Raw genomic sequence first — 24,436 nt, 5'->3', positions numbered from 1 at the left:
AAAGCTTTTTCATTCACCTTCATTACTCGAAGCCCAAGTGGCTACAGCAGCTGGGAGAACCTTTTTCAGCTTCATCTGGCATTGTGCCAACTCCTGGACAGGGATAGCCTGGTCCTTGTGATCTATGAACTAGTAGCTTCTAGACTGAATTGCTTTAACACAAGCTATGTGGAGGTTCCCTTAAGGAAGGTCTGAAAGGTGCAACCGGTGCGGCAAACAGGAAAGGAGGATTACCGTATTTTTCGCTCTATAGGACGCACTTTTCCCCCTTCAAAAATGAAGGGGAAATGTGTGTGCGTCCTATGGAGCGAAGACGCCATAGCCCCGCGACCCTCTCCCGGCTGGAGAGGTGACGCGCGGCTATGGCAGGAACCTCTACAGCCCCGCGTCACCTCTCCAGCCGGGAGAGCGCACGCGGGGCTAAAGAAGCCATAGCCCCGCGACCCTCTCCCGGCTGGAGAGGTGACGCGCGGCTATGGCAAGAGCCTCTCCGCTGCGCCTTTCCGCTGCTCCCTGACCTGCTCTTTGGGGCTGGTGGTGGGCTTCCCCCCCCCCCCCGCCAGCCCCAAAGAGCAGGTCGAAAGGAACCTGAAGCCTGGAGAGCGAGAGGGGTCAGTGCACACCGACCCCTCTCGCTCTCCAGGCTTCCAAGGTAGCCGCCTGAACGGCACCTTGTTTTAGAGCGGGAAAACAAGAGGGGGAAAGTTCTCCCCCTCTCTGCGCAGCGCCTCCTGCCGCTTCGCTGAAGGGGCGCTGGGCAGAGAGGGGGAGAATTTTTTTTTCTTGTTCTACCCCCTCTAAAACAAAGTGCGTCCTATTGTCCGGTGCATCCTATGGTGCGAAAAATATGGTACTCAGTGGAGCAGCCAAATTCTCTTCCCCTCCATGCCCCTTCCTCCTGGAAATTCACCAGACTGCCTCTCCTCCCATCTTTTGATGGATGGTAAAGAGGGCTTTCTTATTCAAGTCTAATCAATGACCTGCTGTGTTTTATAACACTGCATCTTTCTTGTTACCAGTGTCTGAAATTAGCCAGTCGCCAAGCACATTACGCACCTATTGGCCACTTGCGACCAAGTGAAGATGCCCTGGGCCTAATATCTCCACCATTTAGAGGTGCATGCCTGGGCATCCTTGGGTTTGGACTGTTTTCACACACTAACGCCACACCTTGTAGAATTCTATCAGTCATATTTTATCTGCACAATCAGAATGAATTCCAGGGACCAAAATGCTTTTTCTGTCCAGCCTGAGAAGAAGCTGTGAACAATATTATAGTTATTGTTGTAACTTGTCTTTGCTTACACCAGCTCACTGCCCTGCTCACAGTTGTGAAGAATACTCTTATGTTACGAATGGCCTGTGTCACCGTTAAGAAAAAGAGGTGGGAACAGGCCAATATATATGTGTCCTGTCCCTGGATCAAGTGACTTCTCTTCTTTAAGTCCTCAAAGTTCTTAACCTGGCTCAAGGTTGTCATCTGAACTAGCCAAATGTTTAACTGATAATCAATCACAGTCAGTCCATCACTTGAAAAATAAGACTTTAGAGCCGTCTTGCACCAAAATGGCAACTAGACATTCCGATTTGGCAACTATAACCTTAGTTTAAGGAGCCATTTGGCGCCTAGCCTATCTAACGCTGTTGGTTACTCTTTAAATAACTACTATTGCAAGCTACTTTTGTTATTATTTGAATAAAAAAGTGGGGAATAAATATTTGCCTAATACAAAATCAGAAACAACTGTTGCTCTGTTTCTTTATGTTGCCATGCATTTCAATGTGAATTACACAAGCCCAGAACTGAAGCCTAAAATAAGAAAGATGATATCAGAAATAATTGTTCATTCCTCTCTTTGCATATCTTTCTAAATTTGCTCTATAGCAGGACTGCAAGGCTACAATCCTCTACCATTCCCTCCAAACGCCTACCTGGACAGTTGAGGAAGTTGCACAGGGCCACCCAAAGGCAGAAGTTGCTACATCTATTCCCTAGGTATGCAAAACTACAGAATTGTGTCAATTAATAGACCTATCAATTATTGTAACAGCAGGGGGAACAAACTACGTAGCAAGAACCTGTAAGCCTACAAAGAATGCTGATAGCAGCTGGAGAGAGAGAAAGAGAGAGAAGAGCTGAACTAGACTGTGCAGGTCTATTAATTAAGCCCACATTTGACAGCAATTGAGACACAGATGCCATTTGAAAACAACACACAGCCAAAACAAGCAAACATGGAGGACGTGGTGAGAAAGAGAGTTGGCCTGCTCAAGCCTCCAACAGCTTATAGTAGGTCTCCGGGGGGGGGGGGGTGTGGAGAGGTGCAGGCAGCAAAGTTGTAAAGCTCTTCCTTTGCACCATAATGAGTCCCTCCATCGCCATCACTGTTCCCTCACCAACACAGAGCTAGAACACCAAGTTTGGCAGCCCTATGCACTGCTTCATTATGCACTGCAGCAAGGGAAGGCCTCAGGGGGGGCCTCAGGGGGGAGAGGAAAGGGGTGCCCTTGGTCCCTTCCTCACTGCTAAAATCAACAAACAGGATTACAAGACTCCCATTATAAGCTGCCTGAAACCCTGAACAGGAAGGGGGTGGGACTACACTGCAACATTTTGCTGCAGATCCCACTTATCTATAGATGAGGTAGTAAAACTGTGCCTGAGACTGTATTGCTTTGGACTGCAGTTGAAGGTTCATGTGAAAGAATGTTAATATGCACATCTCTCTCTCTCTCTGATATGTATGTATATATGTATGTATTTGATATTCTATGTATTTGATATTAAAGCAATTGCAATGTTTGTTGTTTCTTAATGCTCTTGGGATTGTGAGCCCCTTTGAGCTCAACATTTCTTCTTGGAAAAGCGAAATACATATATTAAATTAACAGCACAGCTTATCTACCCCCACTTTATATATATGCAGGCTGGGAGTAACTGTGGAGGCTGCGGCCATCACTTGTAAAGATCAAAACCTATGTGGGATATGAGAAAACCCAGTTCTTCTACAAGGTTTTACATGGCCACAGGTGCCATTTGAAGGCCATTCTTAACCTACGCGACCGCCCTTTTGCTGCTGCGTTCACACAGCAGTGATCTGTGGCCGGAAGCAAGTTGCATTGGCACAATAACGATGTACACAACAGGCCAGCACATCTATTTAAAACCCATTAAACAAGATGCCAGGCCGCATGGAACCCTGCACTGATAAGTGATTTCCATGCACTGAATGCCTTGCATAAATTGCCCCCTAGCCTCCACTTGTGAACTTGCCAAGAATCACACACTGTGTACTGACTGGGGTCTGTAACACGCACTGTAGACTTGTGAGAAGATATGGTAAGATGTCAATGGGTCAAAAGTGGTATTTGTCATGTCTACGGTATTTATGTTTCATTTCTACTTATTCAATCACTGCATTGTTACAAAAGAATCATTGCCAGGTTTTGTAGTCACATTCTGGCATTTAATAATTCTGGATTAAATTGAGCCATTTAATGTTTTCACAGAAAACTACACTAAAACAAGTAATTTTTGGCTAGTCACCTAGGATCTGCATAGAAGGAACTGTACATATTAGCGGCTAGAAATTCACCTGTTTCTGAACTGTAGCTCATACTTGGTGAATGTTGACATCACCATGTGAAAACTCTTTGTCTTTAATCATGCTTAGTTATAGACACGCATGTTCCAATGAAATCATTGCTGCTTGAATGAGAACAAGCAGATTTAGCATTGCAGATTGTGACAACGACCTAACAAAAAATTTAAAATCACGTATTAATACTAGCACACAGGTTTTCTAGACTTTTAGGCTTTCAAAGTTTTTCATGGTAAATCCTCTCAAAGACTTTTCAAACTAGGGGGAACTTTAAAAGCATTTGAAAAGATTTGGTGTGGAAGAACTGAAAAGTAAAACAAAAAGCAAAACATACCTCTGGCATGTTCGCAAATCCACTGTGCACTAAGAGCACAGCCAGGATAAATAATATGAAAACCTCTGTGGCATCTAAACTTTTTCCTTGAATGCCAAAGAAAACTAGTGCCCCAACCTACATCTATATTATCAACTTCCATCTTTTATTGTCAGACTCTGTTTTAAAGACAGGCTGTCCTGGTGAGACTTAACGTTTGTATGTAAGACACACTTTGATCTGTACCCTGATGAGTGAACATTCTCCTTTGCTGCTAACCCAACTAATGAAGGGATAAAATTAGCTTTTCTCCCCAGCACTCTCTTTACCACAAAAAACTCATGCACTAATCAGCTGTCCTCACTAATCAGTCATCTGGCTAATGACCTTTTGCCTCGAAACACTAACATTTCTGAATGAAGGAGTGGGGGGGGAGGAGTATGGCAAGACCCTCAGTGGTCCTTTTTAAGGGGTCTTAAGTCTCTCATCTGGTATGAGAAACTGAAAGGTTAAATGGCAAGCACACACCCTGACTAGATGATAAATCTATAATCAAAAGGCACAGACCGACACCTCAAGATGTGCTTCATTAAAACACAGCTAAGTGATTTTCTCCCGCCTCTTTAAAAAACTAGAAACAGATGAAAAATTTGCTTGAAACTCCCCCATACTCTGCCTGTGGAGAAATCTGTTTGCACATCTGCGTCAAAGCGTCACTTGATTTTTTACTTTTTAGTATCAATGCCTGATGAGGAATTCCAAGGCTGAAACTCATTCATGTTCTCTCACTCTCTAGCTATATATTGCATCTGGGATGATTGCGCCTGCAGCCTTATTTCAGCTGCTTGTGATACTGCTGATAAAAGATAAGACCACAAAGGATACTTTTCTAATTTTGCAAAATAGTTCATCACCCTGCTCCTTCTCTTAACATTTCTTCCTCCCCAACCCATCACCACACCCAAATTCTACTTCATCTGTAACAAACTGCAACTAGCAGCAACAGTTGGGCTGTTCTTCTTTGCAAAGGCTCCTGTGTGAGCCTCAGGGAAACGAGTGCTGTAACAGCAGGAGGTATCAAAACTCCATTAATTTCAATGTGATTTCTGGGGGGGGGGGGCTGTGCTTTTTGTTGACTTTAAGAGCATGCAGGGGGACAGTTCCTTCTCTTTCTGACTCCCAGCTCCCCGCTCCTGCCAAGTTTCTCAATAAACAGAGGAACGTTTTTAAAAGTCTTATTACTGCAATCCTTCTCAAAAGCATGTTGAATGCTATGGAAGGTGACTGTTCTGACTTTGCTTCCTAAAAATCAACTTGAATTAAATACTTACGGTAAGGAGGATCCATATAGCCGTTCCTGGGGTCCATGGCAAAGACTGTCCCGCGGTAAGGTACGGATGGTTCAGGAAGGTGGGGTATAGATCCATGTATCTCCTTCTTGATTAATGAGGCCCTTTCCTCGCTGGATGTCGAAGGCTCCTCGCTGATTTTACTGAGGCCTTGCCCGCCCTGTGGCTGCATGGTGATTGCGTTTCTTCTCTCTCTGTGATAGGTCTGCCCAGGACTTTCATCCTCTAGGGAGGGGAAAAAAGAGAGAGACAGAGGTTTGGGAGGGGGAAGAGAAATTTTAAGCTCAGCTGCTGCAAGCGATCAAAGTTTTTAAAGTTTCCTCTTCCGCTAAGCACGATCTGCGCCACAGTATAAGTTCAGAGGACCAGAGACACATGTGTGCTTATGAAAGATGTCCCTGGGTGCAGGTTGAAGGAGGAGGGAGAGGGGACCGCAAGCCACTCAGTGCGAGTGGCAGTTGTGCAGTAGATCATCATCACCCCATTCGCTGATGCATTTACTAGAGGGCCCATTAATCGTGCAGAAATGGACACTGGCTTGCTATTTTCTCTCCTCTGGGACAAGAAGGCTTGGAAGTTTTGGCTGCTTGACCGGGAGGAAAAAAACAATTTGTCACGAATCGCAAAAAGATGAACTCTGCTAGCAGAAACTAAATCAAGTCTAGCCACCCACTGGTGCTTTGTATTGGCTAGCATGCTCCTTTATGCCTCCACAGATGAACTGCTGATAAGAGAAAAGCTCCTCACCATTAAACGGAGATCTCCGTTATTAAAATTAAGCCACAAAGGGCCCCTAAAAAACCTGGAGCATACCTGGGTGCAGAGAAGTACAACAGTCTGAACCAAAAGTTTAAAATGTTATCTATAGATCTGTGAACAGCATAGTCTATCTGAATCATCAAATACACACATCTATTTGACATTTTAAACTTTTAGCTCTAATAACTGCACCCCAAATGCCCTAGAATAGCCCTTGAGGGAATGACAGAATCATGATAAGGAGGAGAAGGAAGGAAAAGTGATTGCCCAGACTTTCAGAGGTGTATGTATTTCAATGGAACTACAAAACTATTTGAGTGGTTGTTTTGATTCTTATGAGTGGTTTAGGGTATTTTAATATAAAATTATTAGTAGAATGTCAAAATGATTATGTACTTGAAAAAAGGCTCAGTCCAAGGTGTAGTTGTTTCTTTCTCTTAAAAATACATTCATGAGCTATTCTTCAATACAACACATTTACCAATTTAGAAAATGTTAAGCAGCAGAAAGAACTGCATTATGATTGTTCACTTAGCCATAAAAACCCACACTACAAAACTCAAGAGGGAGAAAAGAAAGAAATGTGAAGGGGAAGAGATTTATCTGCTGACTTGTACAACAACAGAAATTCCTGAGCACAACACAGACTTCTTAACCATGTCTCTGAGGAATCGGCTGAGGCAGCTGTTTTAGCTCATTCACCTGAATAAGCAAGCAGGATGCACCTTTAAAACACAATGGCCTCTCTCTCTCTCACCTCACCTGTTCCTGAAGTGTCCCGTGAGCCAGTCTATGGAAAACCAGCCACTCCATATACGAAGAGCGTTCTCTGGGATAAACCCAGGTGCCTGTAGCATCCCAAGAGATCCCACCAGCCGAGTCCATGAAATTCACAAAATAAAGGCTCTGAGCTGACATGGGGGTGGGGGCCCTCGGAGGATTCTCTCAGATGAAGACCAATTAGGAAACGGGACAAATGAAATGTGCATGCATTTAAATGAAAACAAGAATTGCTTCCATACCTGCGACAAGACACCTGCCTCTCACAATGCTTTCCAACCACCCACAGCACATCTCACAGCAAAGCTTAAGGAAATAGGATTAATGCAAGTGGGCAGCCATGATTTCTGTAAAACACTGTCCTGACCTGCAAAAGCTGTCTTCTAAAGTATTTCTGATGGTTCTGAATACTTTTTGTATCAACCCCAAGGAGCGGAGTTCAAATAATAGTTTTGGATATACACCTAAGATGTTTTAGACACATAACTAAAATGAAAAGTGTGAACGCAACAAATACATTTGCAAGCATGTGCTGCCAGACAGATACACTCAGGGAGCTGTGATAAGCTTCAGCTTCTGGGTGAGAGAACAACCTGTGGGCAAAGCTGTGTTTAACTCTCTGTCGTGCATGAAATGGCCCCAACTCCCATTTATTTGTTCTGAATGGGCAAAATCAATCAAAGGAGGCCTGTAAATAAATTCAAAGTATGTGTAATAGCCAAAACTTCCAAACATAAAGTCCTCATATTGGAAGATTAAAGTATGCACACAAGCAAAAATAATGTTTCTGGCATATTGAGGAAACCAAAATGCCTAACAACATTTAGGCATCTTGCGTTTGGGAAAGAAAAAGGAGAGAAAGAAAAGTTGGGGAGAACTATGGGGTAGTTTTGTATCAATTGCACACTTTTACAACAACCTCGCAATCATGCTAAATACACTGCTGCAAAATGAATCAGGAAGTCACTTTTATATAGGCTAATTCTGCAATTTATTTCAAATTTGTTCCACGTTGGAGTAGCAACAGAAAGGATCTGTGACAAGTCCATTAAGTATTGCAATGTAGCTTAAGATGCTTGCAAACTTCGTATTATAATATAAATTCAAATTTCTTTTAATTTCCACTAGTTTTGAAGAAGACGGAACTCTGCATTTCACAGCATTTTGGGAAAGCCAGCCCTGGAGAGTAAAGCAAAATCCCATGGTTTCCCCTGCTATTTTGCTTCACTATGACCAGGTATTTGTTGCATATTCTTGATTGACATTTTGTAATCTACTATACGGTTAAATTAGTTGTGAACAGTGCAATTGCACTGAAATATCCCAAAACACACTTGAAAACGAAACAGGTAGCCCTAACCCTGGACACTTTACTTCCAGTTAGAACCTTTTATAATTATTTTCTCTTGCTGCCTACTGCAATCTTTTGAAGGTGCAGTGCAAACCCTATCTGTTAAAAGTATATCCCCTTATTGTTTTGCTTCCAGCCACTTTATATAGACACATTTAGGCTGGAACACAAGATAAACAATCAGTGTGTTTAATTTACAAGTGTGAGAAATACTAGGATGTTTAGATATTAGATGTGATTAGGTCCAGTGGTGTTTCCTTAACAATGTAAAACATTGGGTCATAACTTGGCACTGATTTCATCTTGCCTGTAAGGCTGTGATCCTTACACTTCCTTGGGAGTAAAGTCCAGTAGTGGATTTACTGTCAAATTAATCTGCTTACAGATGGAGTGAAATTACACTGTACATTAAATATGCCACCACAAAATACAATATGTGAGGGAGTTCAGCTTGTTTTGATCTGTCCCTCACAATATATTCAGGTGTTAAGTCACTTCTTAACTGTAATGGTTTTTAAAAAAGATGAGCCCCCTTAATGGATGAAACCTGAAGCCTTTACTATGTTGGTAAAAAAAAGAGCAAATTATATTTGATTAAAAAAATATATATGACATTCTGTCAATAATACTTTTCTTTCACAAAAGTAACACCACTTACTGGTGATGCACAGACAGCTACCAGCCCAAACCACCTCTGCTCCCCCTGCCCTCCTTTTGTGTAACACAACATTTTTGTATTAATGAGAAATTCCAACGAACAAACCGTTCATTAAGAGTTTATTTCATGCCCTGCACTGCAAAGTTCCTTTTCAATGAGGGCAGATGAAAAACTGGACAGTACACACACTCCAGAATACAAATAGCCAAGTGGTTTGAAATTGCACTCTCTATACGCTGAAAGGAAAAACTTTCCGTGCAATAATTCTGCATGCTCTTATAACCACGGTAAAACCACTTCAGCAAGCCAAAATGTGAAAGCTGTCTAATCTTGTTCTATTTCAGCTGAATTGTTCAATAAAATTTAAGAGTCAGTGCAGACAAGCTGCGCCAGGCCAAATTATTGACAGAAACAGACAGTCCACCATGGCAACAAGTGGAGGTCTATACCAAAAATGTAAGCAAACAAGCCACTTCTTCGGCAGCATCTGCCAGTTGAGACTTAAAGCCCAAAACACAAAACTGTTACTGCTTGCTTTTTCCTGTGTTTAAGATGTTGTGTAGTCTGCCATCAAAAGACAAAAGTCTATTTTGCTTCCCCACCCCCCACCCCAAAGAGAAGTTGCAACAGGCCAAATACCACCAGAATGTCAAAGGGCCAGATTCATTTAAGTTACAGGGTGCTTTTTTGTATTTGTAAACACAGCATTATTTCACATATTTCTTCATGTTTATTCTAGGCTGGGACAAGAGAAATAATACAGCGATAACTTCACTTTTATACCACTTTCCATCATTCCACTTGTACTCCCCCCTCTGTTTCCAGGGATCAATCAAATACCATATATATTTGACAGGGACTTTTTTCTGTACCTGCAGGCTGGATTAAGAGAAGAGCACATGCAGAGTGTTTTTGCCACGTCAACTCCCCTGAACATGAGGCAAGGCTAACATATCAGCTAGAAACTTCGCAGTTTGAAGTGTTTGTTCTTTCAAGGAATATATTACATGTATCATTTGTGTAAATTATATACAGCTGTTCAGACAGACCAAGAATTGGAGCAGAGATATTCATCACCAGAGCTATGCCTGCCCAACCCCCTGAAACTCTAAATTTTGCTTATCCCACTTACAAGAGAAGGGGAGCAGAGACACGTTTATGCACTAAAGTCGGTTTCTCCAATAAACTTTTCTGCTTCTTTAAAACATCATGGAAAACCCAATTTCAAACAACGAAAACTTCCTCATTTCCCCAAGACACAGATTAAAAAATAGTTCAAGAAGGTGTCTCAAGTTATTTGGCTGGGAGGGGATGCCCCAAAGTTCAAGTCAAATGAAACAAGCCATCTACTAAGCCTTAGAGTACATGATAATATATTTATTCACATTATTGCATTGCAGGCACTTAAGGAGCCTGTTTTACCTGCAATTTTAAAAAACAGAAACAGACAAGGTACTTACAACTCAATCGAAAAGATCTTGGCTTGCTCTCTGGAACCTCTCATCTTGACTGAAATTCTCTAGCTACTGGTGTGTGGACATTCCTCTCTCCTCACTTTTTCCCTCTTCTTCTCCCCCCTTTCTCTTTCTCTCCCTCAGTCTCCCACCCTCTCTCTCAGAGGCAGCGCTTCTCCCATTAGAGGAATTAAAATTGGTTGGTGCCATGCTAAATTTAACAAGCTCATTAGTATTCTTCCTGTGTGCTTGGTAGTGAACTCTCCCTATTCAAGCTGCTCTCTCAAGCTGAGGGGTCAGGCGGCTAATCATTAAATCAAACTAATGTCACCCTATCACAATCAGCCCTAAGAGAAGGAGGGTTTATTATTTCAGTTTATGCTAAATAAACGGTTTTACAAACGGTCTTCGAGCAAGGTCAACAGCATCTTCAATTACAAGGCAAACTTAACAAGAGTTGCTATAAACCAAAGTGCTCCGTATTGACTTAAGCGCGAGCTCTGCTCCGCAGATTGCCACCGGCAGGCTTGTACAGGAATGCATATTGTAAATTTCTTCTTCATCATCATCTTCTTAAGGAAAGGGTAATCTTTTCTTTTGCCAGAATTGGTGACTTGCGTAGAGACTGCTCATTCACCTCTCCCCATCCAGCTTGCTGCTCAGCTCAATTCACCCCACACAAAGGCTGAAGACCAGACCTCAATGGACCGAGTGAAACATGTTCAAAACTAGGCTCTCTATTGTGACTGAATTTCTTAACATCTTTTCAAAAAGCGGAGAATGCCTTGAGGCTAAAGGAAGAAACAGGCTAATGGTGAATTGGGAATACTGAGCAAATTTCAGAGCCCTTTCCTCCTAGCTTTTGAGGTTGAAAGCAAGCTCTATCCTTTCAAGTTTCAAAGTCCTTTTTCCTCCCGCAGTGTCACAGAAGGATTTGAAAAGAAGGTAATTGTGCTCACAGTCTCCCTGATCAGAGCTTACGTCCTATTTCTGGTATTTCGGAATACTTCTCGCAATAATGGTGCATATAGCTCAATCCCTTAACCGGCCTGCACTCAGCAATTGCTCATTAAATGAACAATTGCTGGTATAAAATGCCTTTTATGTTCAAGGTCTGGATATAAGATAAGCATTCTAGTTCTCTAAATTTAGTTTACTAAGGAAACTCACCATCATTAAATTATCCAAATGAAGGCAGAATAGCAGTCTCTCCTAGCAAAGTAGCACTTATGAGCGATGTTCATCCTTGCCTCCCCCACCCCCAAAGACTTCAGTGCTAAAATGCTTAATAGAATAATATACAACTAATGGGGAATAATTTTCCTGCATGTAAGAAGAGGTCTACATTTTGGAGACCAGGTACTTCACTTTTGAATTATGTAATAGAGCCATAGACCCATTGACTGTGTGTCTGGCTTCTCATGTACTCTGATGACTCATTTTTGTCCCTTCTAAGAGTTTGCTGAAACTGACTGTAACTTTTCTTTCTGGTAGCAAAACGGACCTGTAGACCTTATAAACAAACTCTAGAGTGATTAGTGCCCACTATCTTATACATGGAAATAAGATCTGTTGAAATCAATGGGGCTTATTTTCCAAGCAAGCATGCAAATGATCTGGCTGTAAAATTTGGTTTACTGTAAGAAGCAAAGTTTCTAGGAAGGCTTCTTCATTCTGGCCTTATGAATGTTTACCTTTTATGAAGATATTCTTAAACCAAGCGCTTTCAGAATATAGACACAAGAAGGCATTCACAAACTAGATTCCCAGCCCATCATGAGCATATGAATCAAAATTATCACTGTGGGTTAGATAGCAAACGTTGAACTTTATTTATATGAGGTGCTTGAGTATTGTACAAACATTTTGCACCTTACAGCCAGTCTATACTATCTGAACGAACAATATTAGAATGTATAGACGCATATTCTTCTTTGTAATGGATTTTCAACTTATCAGTAATTTCTAATACTTTTTTGGCACTCTGTGGATTGTAAATACACAATGCCTTCACTATCTTTTATTTTCACACCTTGATAATTCTAGGGGTGGGGAGCTTATATTTTGCTTTTCTTTCCCAGAACAGTTTTAAATAGTTGTGGCTATGAAAGAAAAATAGGGGGAAATGTAGACTAAGAAACAAATGGGAGACATTCAGGTATTGAACCTGATCCTCATACTGACTGCTATATGAGAACGGGGAATGATAGATATTCTTGCTGAATTTCAAGGAACAAGTTACATGTATACTAGCTTATAATCATAAATTCTCATAAGTGAGCAGGAACATGGCCACAGTGTCGGGGTGCAAATTAACATTATGCAGAGGAAAGGACCCCAAACTGAGTTAGAAACGTTTTATTGGATAATATATCCCCTGAATTTAATAGTCTCATGTACTGAACACATTGCATTTCCAGTTGTGCTCATTCTTTAATTTCACAAGTGTACAAAGAGGCTGAAATACTCTCTTACAATTGAACTCCCTTCTAGATCACATCTGCAACGCCTCCTCAATTTCTATCTTCAAATCTTTTTTTAAAGCCTATCTTTTTTCCGTGTAGCTTTTCCATAAGCTCCTTTTCTCCCAAGATTATCCAGCCCTTTAGGAGTCTTTACTGCAATTATAAATGTAACCTGTTTCTTTCATTCGGTGATACTCTCTCTACCAAAACCTAGGTTGTCAGTCCCTTTCTGGCAAGACCCTTTCTAGTTGTATTGTTTGTACAACACTAGGCACATCGCCAGGCCATTCAAAATAAATAAATCATAATACTTCATAGCAGAATGATTCTCAAGGGAAAGATTTGTGAGAATGTGTGATTGTTTTGTGGGTGGGTGGATGTGTAACAGAGAGAGAGGGAGGGAGGGAGACACAGAGAGAGAAAATATGTGGGCATGGTCTCAGGTATCCCCCCTTGTGAGGAACACCCCACAATCAGAAAAAGGTTCGTGTTCATACATGTTCAAACATGCAGTAAACTTCTGATCACATCCACTCCTAGTCTCTACTAGTCTAAATGGCATACATATGGGTATTTTCTCAATGTGCACAATATTCAAACATTATTATGAGCTCACAGAGGTAGAGGGGATGGGTAGGGGCAGAGAGTGCAGTCCTATTACCTTTAGATGTGTCCCAGTTTATCTTGTGTGTAAATGGACCTGGGGTTTCCTACCACCTCTCCGGGGCTTGATGGACGCATGCCTTCTCACAGTGCACAGTTCCCTAAATTTGCTCCCACGTGGAGTGCACAGGTCAAATGGAATATGCCTCACAATGAGTGTGTACACTATTGCTGCTATTCAAGTTTGGGTTTGTTTGTTTTTTACAGTTCAAATATACACAGCATAATCAAGCTGAAAATTTCTGAACTCAGTGATCAACTGTTAAAAGATATTCTGAGAATTATGGGCCCTGAGACAGCTTCACTACAAGGAACGGTGACATAGTAATCTTCAGACAGATTTTGAGTAGAATTAAAGGCAGCAAAGTAAATATGCAATATAATGCTCAAGCCCCACTGAAACTAGCAGGAGCTACACAAGAGAGCATACCCCTTGCCCATTCATAAGAAGATTGGCTTCTTGTGCCAAAAGTCTTAGCTTGTTGTTTTGTTGTTTTATTTCTATATTAAACCTGTATACCTTGCTTCATCTGAAGATCATAGAGCCATCCTTGCCTGCGCCATAGCACCAAAACTTGACAAAGTTTGGATGACTGAAGAACTTTACTTTAAATCAATTATCTTCTAGAGCTGCAAAGCTTAACATATTTATTTAATGCTTATTAGGTGTTGTATTAAAAAATATTCCAGGCATCATATTGGATTTAAAGCCACAATAATACAATAAAAATCTGCGATAAGACAAAAAAATCCAATCAAGCATAAATACCCCAATTACAAAACCACAAGCAAAATACAATATAAATCACAGGACCTAAAAAGAAATAAAAGCAGCCATCAAAATGCAGGAACTAAAACCACCAACCATATCAAAAGGCCTGGGGGAATAGGGAAGTCTTTCTGGTGTTAGGCTAAGATGCATTGCATAGCCTGGGGTATGAGGGGAGACCCCCCCAAAAGGTCCTCTCTTGCATTTGCAGAAGGGGATTTTAAATTATGGGCAAGGACATCTGGGAGCAGATGTTCCACCAGGTAGCAAATCCCAAACCAGGTAGGATTTTATAGATCAAAATCAGTGCTGGAAATGAATTGAAAGCCAGTGCAGGTGAGAAATCATAGAATCATAGAGTTGGAAGAGACCACAAGGGCCATCGAGTCCAACCCCCTGCCAAGCATGGGGGTTATGATGTATTATGATGTATTCATAATGCTTTGTTAACACTCCAGTAGCCCACACTACTGTATTTTGTACCTGCTAAAGTTTCTGGGCCATCTTCAAATGCAGCCTCGTGTACAATGCAGTACAATAATTCAAATGGGAGGACATCAAATATGGATCACCAGCCATATTATCCACAGAGGTGCCAGATCTGCTTGTATGAACCCATATCTTACATGCATGTATTTGGAAAGTGCTAATTTGAGGGCTATGGCGACACTACTTCTGAGTAGGGTTGGAGAGGAATTCTCTTTGCTTCACATTTTAAATACAAAACTACCTAAGTGGCACATTCCAAAACAATACACAAGTCACAAAATACAGCTATCCTTCAACTCACACTACTCTGAATTTTGTGGTCCACTTCTTCAATCAAATAATGTGTACAAAATGAATATATTTGATGAAACTGTACACAAAAATGCATGTATTAGTGAAAATAGCATAGAAAAACAAAAAAAAACTGGATTTGAAAGAAGAAAAATCTCAAAAACGAGAGAACGCATAAAACGGAAGTTGAAATGGGAAGTCAAGAGGGTTAACTCTCTCCAGGATGATTGGGGGTTATTCAAAACTACAGTAGTAGAACCTCAGCAATAATGTATACCATTAAAAGTTTCCACAAAGGCCACTAGGATACCAAGGTGCTTAATGAGCAGAGTCAAGGAAGAAGTTAGAAGCAAGAAGAGTTCCTTTTGCATACGAAAGTCTTGCCCAAATGAAACAAAAAAGTGGGCCCAAAAGTGGCAAAAACAAAGCAAAGTAGACAATAAGAGAGGAAAAGAATTGATCAACATATCATGAAAAACATTAATACCAACAAAATAGTGTTCGGACACATTAGAAGCAGGGAACTAGCAATGGAGACAGACCTCTGGGCAACAAGGAGTCAAAGGTGTGATAAGGGAAGAAAAATTGAGATTGCAGAAAAGATGAATTCTTTGAATTTGTCTTCACTTAGAAGAATGTAATGCAATCCCTGTGCATGAATATTACAGGAAGAGAGTCTGAGGAACTGAGGCAAACAAAGGTGACAAAAGATGATATTCTAGGCCTTGCATCCACCTCAGAGATGCTAAAGAATTCAAATGTGAAATTGCTGATCTCCTAAGAAAAACATGTAACATGTCACAAAGATCAGTTTTCATACCTGAAGACCAGGACATGGACAACGTAACACCAATTTTTAAAAATGGGATCCAAGGGCATCTAGGAAAGTACAGGCCAGGAAGCTTAATGCCTACTCTGGGAAAACCAAGCAGCTTTATTAAAGGCATTACCCAGCATGCACAATAATAAGACGCTGAAGAAGACCCAGCATGGCTTCAAGAAAGGCAAGTCCTCTCAAAACAACCTTTTAGAGTTATTTGAAAGTGTCAACAAGCATGTGGAGAGGGATAATCCAGAATGTGTTGCATACTTTCAAAAAGCTTTTGATAAGGTCCCTCAGCAAAGGCTCTTGAGTAAACTTGGAAGCTACGGGATAAGGGGACAAGCCTTACACACTACAGGGTGTGTAGACTAGGAGTAAACTGTTTGCCAAGTGAGTACCCCAAGGGCTGTATTAGGACTGAAGCTTTTAACGCTTTCAAAATTATTTGAGCTGCAGAGAGAGTAGTGAAGAGCCAAAGTTTTCTGGTGATATCAAATTGTTCAGGATGGCAAAAAGCAAAAGGGGATTTGAACAGAGTTCTGAAAGGATCTATCCAGAGTGAGTATAAGGACACTAAAATGGCAAATGCATTTCAATGTATGCAAATGAAAAGTTATGTACACTGGAGCAATTGAAAATAAAACTGTCAATATTATAAAGCCGTTAAAAAAAATTGATGGTGTGAACACACTTGAAATATTGTGTTCAGTTCTGGTGGCAATACCTCAAAAGGGGTATTGTGAGGGTGGAAAGGTTTCAGAGACAGGCAGCAAAAATAATCAATGGGATGGACCAACACTCATGAGCAAAGGTTACAACATTTAAGGATTTCCACTTTAGGAAAAACTTGTTGGAAGTGATAGCAGTGTGTAAAACTATGCATGTGCAGAGAAGAGGAAACTCAAGTTCTATGCGTTGTAATGGAACTGGAGGGTCAAATTCCTAAAATCTGGTGAAAGGTTGGGCTCTCTTCAATTAAAACCTCAACTCTGGATTTGAGACCATAATTCCTATACAAAAGTTATTTTATATATGACATAGTGGACCCTTTACAAGGTTACAATATTTGGTGTATTATAATTTAGGAAAGAACTGGGGAGGGGAGAACATGACAGAGATATATACATTATGCATTAATGTTGAGAAAGTGGACAGAGAAAAGTGCTTCTCATACCAGAATCCAATCATCCAATAAGTAGCTCAATATTGGAAGATTCAGGACAGACAAAAGTAAGTATTTATCCACATAGTGCCTAGTGAAACTATGGAATTTGTTGCCACAATGTGATGGGCACAGTGTTAGAGGCTCAGATATATAAACTAGGCACCAAATGGCTCCTTAAACCAGGGTTACAGTCGCCAAATGAAAGGCCCAGTTGCCATTTTGGAGCCAGATGACTTTTTGGTTCCTGAAATTCATTCTGATTGTACAGATAAAATATAGTGGATAGAATTCCACATGTTGTGTGCGGAAACAGACAAGATGATCCCCAGACATGCACCTCCAGATGGTGGAGACGTCAGGCGCCATCCCGGGCATCTTCACTTGGTCGCAAGTGGCCGATAGCCAGATGCGAAATGCGCCTGGCAAATTTCGAACATTGGCTGGTCACCAGCTTAGATAGATGTAAAAGGGCAATGGACAAATTCAGGGCAGAATAAGGTTATCAGTGACTAGTAGTCATGATGGTTGTCTTGTATCTCCAGTATGAGAGGCAATACACTTCTAAATAACAAATGCAGGAAAACATGATTGGGGAGAGTAAACCTGCTCTGTAGAAGGATCTCAGAAAGTATAGAACCTGTTTTAAACCAACTTTGCTTTCAAGGAGGCTTAACTCAGCCATCGTCTAGAAAACCGTGTCAGAAGAGGGGCAATTATCCGCCTGCATTCATTGGTCTTTGATTGAAAAACTGCATGGGGTATTTTTAACCCCACTAAGTTAACAATGGCTAAGACAAGAAAGCACCATAACAGCAAAAATCAGTTCTCATGGGATATTTTTTGGGATATTTAGAGTGAAAACTGTAAATGAGGGGTGGGAAATCTGTAGTCTATGAGTCTACTTAGGCCCAGAACAAGTCCCAGTTTGGCCTGCAAGGTTGTTTTTTCCAAACCACACCCACCTGCCCCACAAATGAAGTCATGTGCAAGTAGCAGGTGGGGGTGTGGCTGTCAATGTGCTCCCAACTGCGCAGCAGCAAGAGAGGCTGATTGCCAGTGACAGCAAACCAACTGGAGCTTGAAGTCACCGCTGCTCAGCTGATAGGTGCTGATTTCAACCTGCATGGGATTGGCTGCTCTACCCAGCCAATCCTTAAAGGGGCTTGCAAAGAACAGGGCAGGGCTCTCTACAAGCCCCTTGATCACTGCAAAGAGTTCTGCTCAGTGTGAATGACCTGCTAATCTGTAGTGTTCCATAGCACCACACGGGGCTCACTGTGATGTCAGGCAGCTGACAGCCCACCACTCAAAGTTGGCCGGAGAGGGCAAAGGGAGATACGGATCTGGCCCATCAGCCAGATTTAGTTCTCTGCCCCTGTTGAAAAGAGGAAGAGACTAAAATCTGGAGACAGCGTTTACTGCTATGCAAGGGGACAATAAATTAGGAGAACTGTTCAGCAATGAACAGCAACGCCTTGTTGATTCTAACCATTTTCTTTTAAGAAGGTGTCCCTGTAGCATTCGCTGGTTCATTTTCAATGGCACCATGCTAATAGCTCAGAGGAAAGACAGAAGAAACGCACACCGTAATTCCAGGATGTGTCCTGAGTTTCAATTCAATTGAGCTTCTAACTAACAGTGGGGGCTGAAAGACATATCCCATGAAAAATCTCAGCTAGATTTTTCCCCCTCCATGATATGGGGGGCAGGTGGAGAGAAATAAAGTTAGTTGCAGTAGTAAATACCCTTAAGTTGCAATCACTAAACACTCTTATCTTTTTCAATAATGTAAGGATCTAATCACCACCCTTCTTCAACTGCATAAAGGCTGGGCCTTCATCCACCTTTTTGTCCATCTCTTCTTATTTACCACTCACAGAAAGCTGAAAAGGGTGGGCGGGAACAGAGATGACTGGAGCTTGTACTCATCAAGTCCAGAACAGCTGTGGAATAGAAAAACACGTCCCCTTTCACACCTTGAGGTTATCCACCTGGAGTTTGTGTCTTGTTATTTCACAGTAGGCACTGGATGAGTCACAGAATTCATCAGCCTTTCTTTAACATAGAGCCAATGAGCAGGAGGCATATTAACCATCTTTGGTAGTCTAGTCTCAAATAGAACCAGAGGGAGGAAAAGGTAATCAATAGTCAAAAGGGTAATCAAGGGTTAACAACGTGAGTTCTGCTGGATCAGTCCAAAGACCCAACAATTCAAGTATCCTGCTCACACAATGATCAACCAGATGCCGAAGGCAAGCCCACAGCAGGACACCAGCCCAAGTCCACTCTCCCCACTCATGCTCCCAACAACTGGTATTCAGAAGTGGAATTCCTCAAATACTGGAAACTGTACATTGTGACAAGTAACCACTGATGGATTAAAAATCCAAAATGTTCTCAACAGCGATTATTTGATGAACAATGAAAGGAATTAAGAGTGGAGATGCATAAAATACTAAATTTAGGTGCTTTGGACAAGACTGAGGCTGGAAATATATAGCCGTTGGGAAGGAATGCAAATCGTGATTTGCCAGACCAGCAGAGGGAAATGCTACAGTTGGGGTGAATAATAATAATAATAATAATAATAATAATAATAATAATAATAATATATTATTATTATTATTATTATTATTATTATTATTATTATTATTATTATTACCCCGTCCATCTGGCTGGGTTTCCTGGACGGCTTCCAACAAAATATTAAAATACAATAGTCTATTAAACATTAAAAGCTTCCCTAAACAGGGCTGCCTTCAGATGTCTTCTGAAAGTCTGGTAGTTGTGAAGTCGAGAGGACCTCTGCGCCAGAAGGTGTGAAACAGCTAGGTGCTGGGGCCGTGATGCTGGGGGGTGGGGGGATACATCAGAGGAGAGACTGGGAAGTGTCCTGGGCTGGCAGAGATGGAGTTGAGAAGGAAAGGATTCTGCATGCAATTTGGATTGAGTTTAGAATAAAAAAACTACTAAGCCTCTTGCAATACTTTTGGAAGAAGAATGGAAACCACATTTTAAAAATAATGACAAAAAACCATGGCCAACAGGAGATGGGATTGGAAGATATGGATTTGGATGTGAATTAATGTGTATGCAATCAATGAATTATGGATTATTGTCTTAAAACATAACCACAGCAAAGAAACTCTTGAGTAAATAAAGAACAAGATGTTTCTTAATATTGGAAATAAAGTTATGATGTTGGACTGGAGGAAGACTATTGTTGATGTTTATCTATAATGAGAATTGGAGAAACTCTTTTGGACTTCTTGTCTTGACAGAAAATGAATGAACTGGGAGAACACTGCCTAACAGATGCAGGAACATCTGGATATTACTCTGGATTGAACAGTTGACTATGCTGAAGAACTCACAGACAGATAGTGGGAAGTCCTTTTTACTCATTTCTTTTTCTTCCTTTCTTTGTCTTTCTTTTGCTTTTTACCCCTTTATTATTTCCTTTAATATTCTTATCTCTTTATTTTCTTTCATTTTCCTTTTCCTTTCTGTTGTTTTTCTTTCTGTTCCGTTTCTGTTCCTGCCCTGGTCTGGCCATTCGCGAACGATTCTGGGGTTGTGGCGTTCATCTTGCTTTACTGGCCAAGGGAGCCGGCGTACAGACTCCGGGTTATGTGGCCACCATGACTAAGCCGCTTCTGGTGAACCAGAGCAGTGCACGGAAACGCCGTTTACCTTCCCGCCAGAGCGGTACCTATTTATCTACTTGCACTTTTTTGGTGTGCTTTCAAACTGCTAGGTTGGCAGGAGCTGGGACCGAACAATGGGAGCTCACCCCGTCGCGGGGATTCGAACCGCCAACCTTCTGATCGGCAAGCCCAAGGCTCAATGGTTTACACAACAGCGCCACCCACGTTAACTCCTTAACTCGGGGTTAAGGAGATGTTAACATATAGATGGTGATGAGGGGCAGGGTAGAGAAGATCTCTCAAGGAGGGAGGATGGGGGAAGAAAGGGAAGCTTTCAGGTGGGAGCAGGGAGCGTTCACTTCTCTCGGCGTGGGACAAGATTCAGGTAGGTAGCCACGTTGGTCTGACGCAGTTGAAATTAAAAAAAAATTGTCCAGTAGCACCTTAGAGACCAACTAAGTTTGTTCTGGGTATAAGCTTTCGTGTGCAGGCATACTTCTTGCGAAAGAAGACTTTGTATACTTTTTTCCTCTCTCTTCTTTGGTCTAGTTTGTTTGTTATTGTAATGTATTATGAAAAGTCTTAATAAAATTGTATTTTAAAAGGTTTTTTAAAAAACAATAAAATAGTTACGATTCTGATTAAGAATCTAAATGTGCTATGAGATTCCATCTATTAGTCAGTTGTTAGACTGTTAGTCACTGCTTATTCTGAGTGGGCTAATTAAGTCACATCAAACGAGCTACAATGAATTCCCAGGAAAGTTAAAAACAGTATTTCTCATCCATCTAAATACTGTTTACTCCTATCTGTGGTAACAGACGCACTTTGCAAGGCAGATTTCTCTGGCGTGGTCCCATGGAGCCAGGACATTCACAAAATACAGCACTGATGTATCAGGATACCAAAGAGGATCTCCTAGTATTAAGGCATGCTGAATCTTTCAAATTCCAAAAATGAGGAGTGCTAAGTTGTAACATGTCTTGGGAATTCAAAATATATTTTTGTTAAATTAGTATAATTCAGTTTTGCTTGGTAAGTGAAATGTGTGTTAAATTGCATAGAAACTATTAAAAATGTTTGCCAAGTACTTGCAGTTATATTATATTTTAGTATTATTTTTATTATTTGTTTGTTATTTAGCATTACTTGACATTTTCAGAAGGTAACATTCTTTGGTTTTCTGGAAGCAGTTTATGTGCTTCTTCTTCAAATGTAGACTTACCAAGCAAAATCTTATCCAATCACATTTTTACCACAGTGGGAACCTCGGTATTTACTGTAACTTATGCATTACCTTGAGCGGAAACAACAATTTTCAGGTGAAGCGGCTGAGGGGAAAGATCCATGTTTCACCTTTCCACCAATTGCAGAGAAACAAAAGGAGCCCATTAAACCTCACATTAGCTCTACCACACAAACTTTTACAGGAGTTCATCCCACAAGTGGGAAACACCCAAGGGATTTAACATGTCCATGTGGTTGCAGGCCTTTAAATATTTACCCTAGCATTGTGGGATTAACCCGTAGAAAAAGTCGTCCATGACACCACTAGCATATCATTTAAAGGGAGTCAAAATCCAATCTGAGCAGGCACGAAAAAGAAGCTTATGGACAAGACTCATGTGGATATATAATCCCTGCACATAAATAGTTACAACTGCAGATTACAGAAGGGGTGTCATAAAACCTTAGTAAGATTCCTGGCAACAATACAGAATTCACGTCTACCGAGCCTTTCAGCCCTGTGCAATCCTCACCTTTTGAGCAGGTATCAGATGTGAACACAATCCCACCTATTTTTACATCCCTTTGGCAATAATTGTCCTTAAAATGCAACAGAGGTCAAGGGTGTGTGGAACTGGTGTTTGTTTGTTTTTAACGCAGTCAAATTCTGAGTTTCTTGACAGATACAAACCACTGGAGAGATGGAGTGTGTGGGTTTTCTAATCATTTTAGTTTTCAGCATCTCTCTTACCAAATCTATAACTGGTTAAACAAGGGAGAATTTGAAAAGCAGTTCTGGAATGGGGTAGATGCTGACATGAAAACTGATAGTGAAAACACTTAGTACAGACAAAGATTTAGCACACAGACACCCCACAGGATCATACTCAAAAATCATCCTCAAAGCCCAGAGAATTACAGGATACAGTCCTACCTGGAAGACATTTAACATGTATGGAAAATAATAGCTTACAGAAATGAAGCTACTAGGTGAACCAAAACTTTTTATTGCTTCTGCATATGGTGTGGTCTTAAAATTTGGATGCCACGCCAAACCAATTTTAATTTTAATAATAAAGGGTACTTAGCTCTAACCTGGTCCACCATAGCAAAGATGGGGGGGGGGGGGTTTGCTATGGACTTCTGCAGTACAGTCACCCACCCCCCTTACTATGCTGTGGAACATAAATGTGGATAAAAGGGTCAATATGGGGAAAAAAGAACCCAAAGGTTTTCAAACAACAATGACATAATAAAGGGTGTCCAGCCTTATTTTTAATCACACTCATGTTTTATTAATTAAAGGTAATTTTGGTTGTTATAGCAATCTTTCAGGGTTATTATGAGTCACAAAAATTATATGCAATGCACATCTGGGGATGAATGGGCTGACACACAGAGCTTGTAATTAGGGATAAAGCATGTAATCTCCTAGGAAAAAGTTTTTGAAGAAGTTGAATTATAGCTTTAACTTTCAGTCTGAACGCATTTCCTGTGAGGACGTCAGGCCAGAATTTTGATTCAGGGCTCATATGTTTCAGTAACGTGGCTTTTTGAATGAGGGGAGGAGGAGGAACACTTCTGTATGCAAATAAAGTTGTGATTTACTGGAATGTAACAGAAAGGAGCATACAAAAATAGAGCTATGCACCATATTAAAAACAGAACGCTTGGGACTATTCACAACCAGGAGGATGATGGAAGTGGGAAATAAAATGAGGGAAAGGGGGCTGTGTTGAGCTCCATGGGGATCCCACCACTTACAAACACTGCCCTGCCCTACAGGAGCAGATCATGCTCACAGGGGCGATTACCACCAGGCACACCTTCTATTCAGCCAGACTGTCCTATCTTGTCAGGGTGTCCATCAACCTTTTCAGCGCTGCTTAAAAATGCTAGGGCAGTGGTTCTCAAAGGGTGTGGTGCGCCACCCTGGCGTGGCAGGAGAGGATGGCAAGTGTGGCAGGAAGGTTCAAGGACCATCAATATAATGTTTTGGTAAGGATTTGTGTTCTTATGTAGCTGCCTTGTTTTATACTTTCTGGGTGCCCAGTGACCATATTATAACGTAGTTGTGTTCTATGTCATAAATCAAGCACTGCTAAGAGTTGCTTCCCTTTGTTTTATTATCAATACAAAAATTGGGAGTGATGTGAGCAGATTTTTATTCTGAAAGTGTGGCCCAGAGAAAAAAGTTTGAGAACCACTATAATAGGGATTAAGTGGTATATAAATGTTAGAAGGAAGGAAGGAAGGAAGGAAGGAAGGAAGGAAGGAAGGAAGGAAGGAAGGAAGGAAGGAAGGAAGGGAGGAAGGAACCTGCCATATTATGGTGTTCCCCAGTTCCCCAGTCTATGGTTGTAAGCAAAAACTATTTATCATTGCATAATTATATAATTCATATACTCCTTTTTTGAGGGGGGTGTCCAATGGCAGTTATAGATTTTCACCAAAACAATATTTTTTAAAGTCTAGATTGAACATCATTATGCTCATTAGCAGTAATTGCATTTGTATCGAGAATCTAAATATGTGCCCCCAAAACTGAAAAGAACTCAAGTTTTCAAAACAAAAGAAGGTTTGATTAGATTCTTGACTGTTGCTTCACCATGAAATCTCCAGCATTTCTTG

At 41.1% G+C, this 24,436-nt stretch overlaps 1 protein-coding gene across 4 annotated transcripts in view; it reads right to left on the bottom strand.

Annotated features, from left to right (window-relative positions):
- Nucleotides 1-24,436, bottom strand: part of GLI3 (GLI family zinc finger 3) — a 255,223-nt gene that overhangs the window by 156,731 nt on the left and 74,056 nt on the right. For 3 of the 4 annotated variants that reach the window (XM_081165088.1, XM_081165090.1, XM_081165089.1), the window contains exon 3: nt 5,247-5,489. In XM_081165088.1, the coding sequence (XP_081021214.1) occupies nt 5,247-5,489 (243 nt within the window). Of the gene's footprint in view, nt 1-5,246; nt 5,490-10,272; nt 10,384-24,436 lie in introns of those variants that run through there. The other variant, XM_081165091.1, reaches the window with a different exon arrangement.

This window comes from Podarcis bocagei (genome assembly GCF_964188305.1).
Source record: "Podarcis bocagei genome assembly, chromosome: 12".
Taxonomy (NCBI): domain Eukaryota; kingdom Metazoa; phylum Chordata; class Lepidosauria; order Squamata; family Lacertidae; genus Podarcis; species Podarcis bocagei.
The sequence above is the reverse complement of the archived record's forward strand: the minus strand, read 5'-3'. Positions and strand labels throughout refer to the sequence as shown.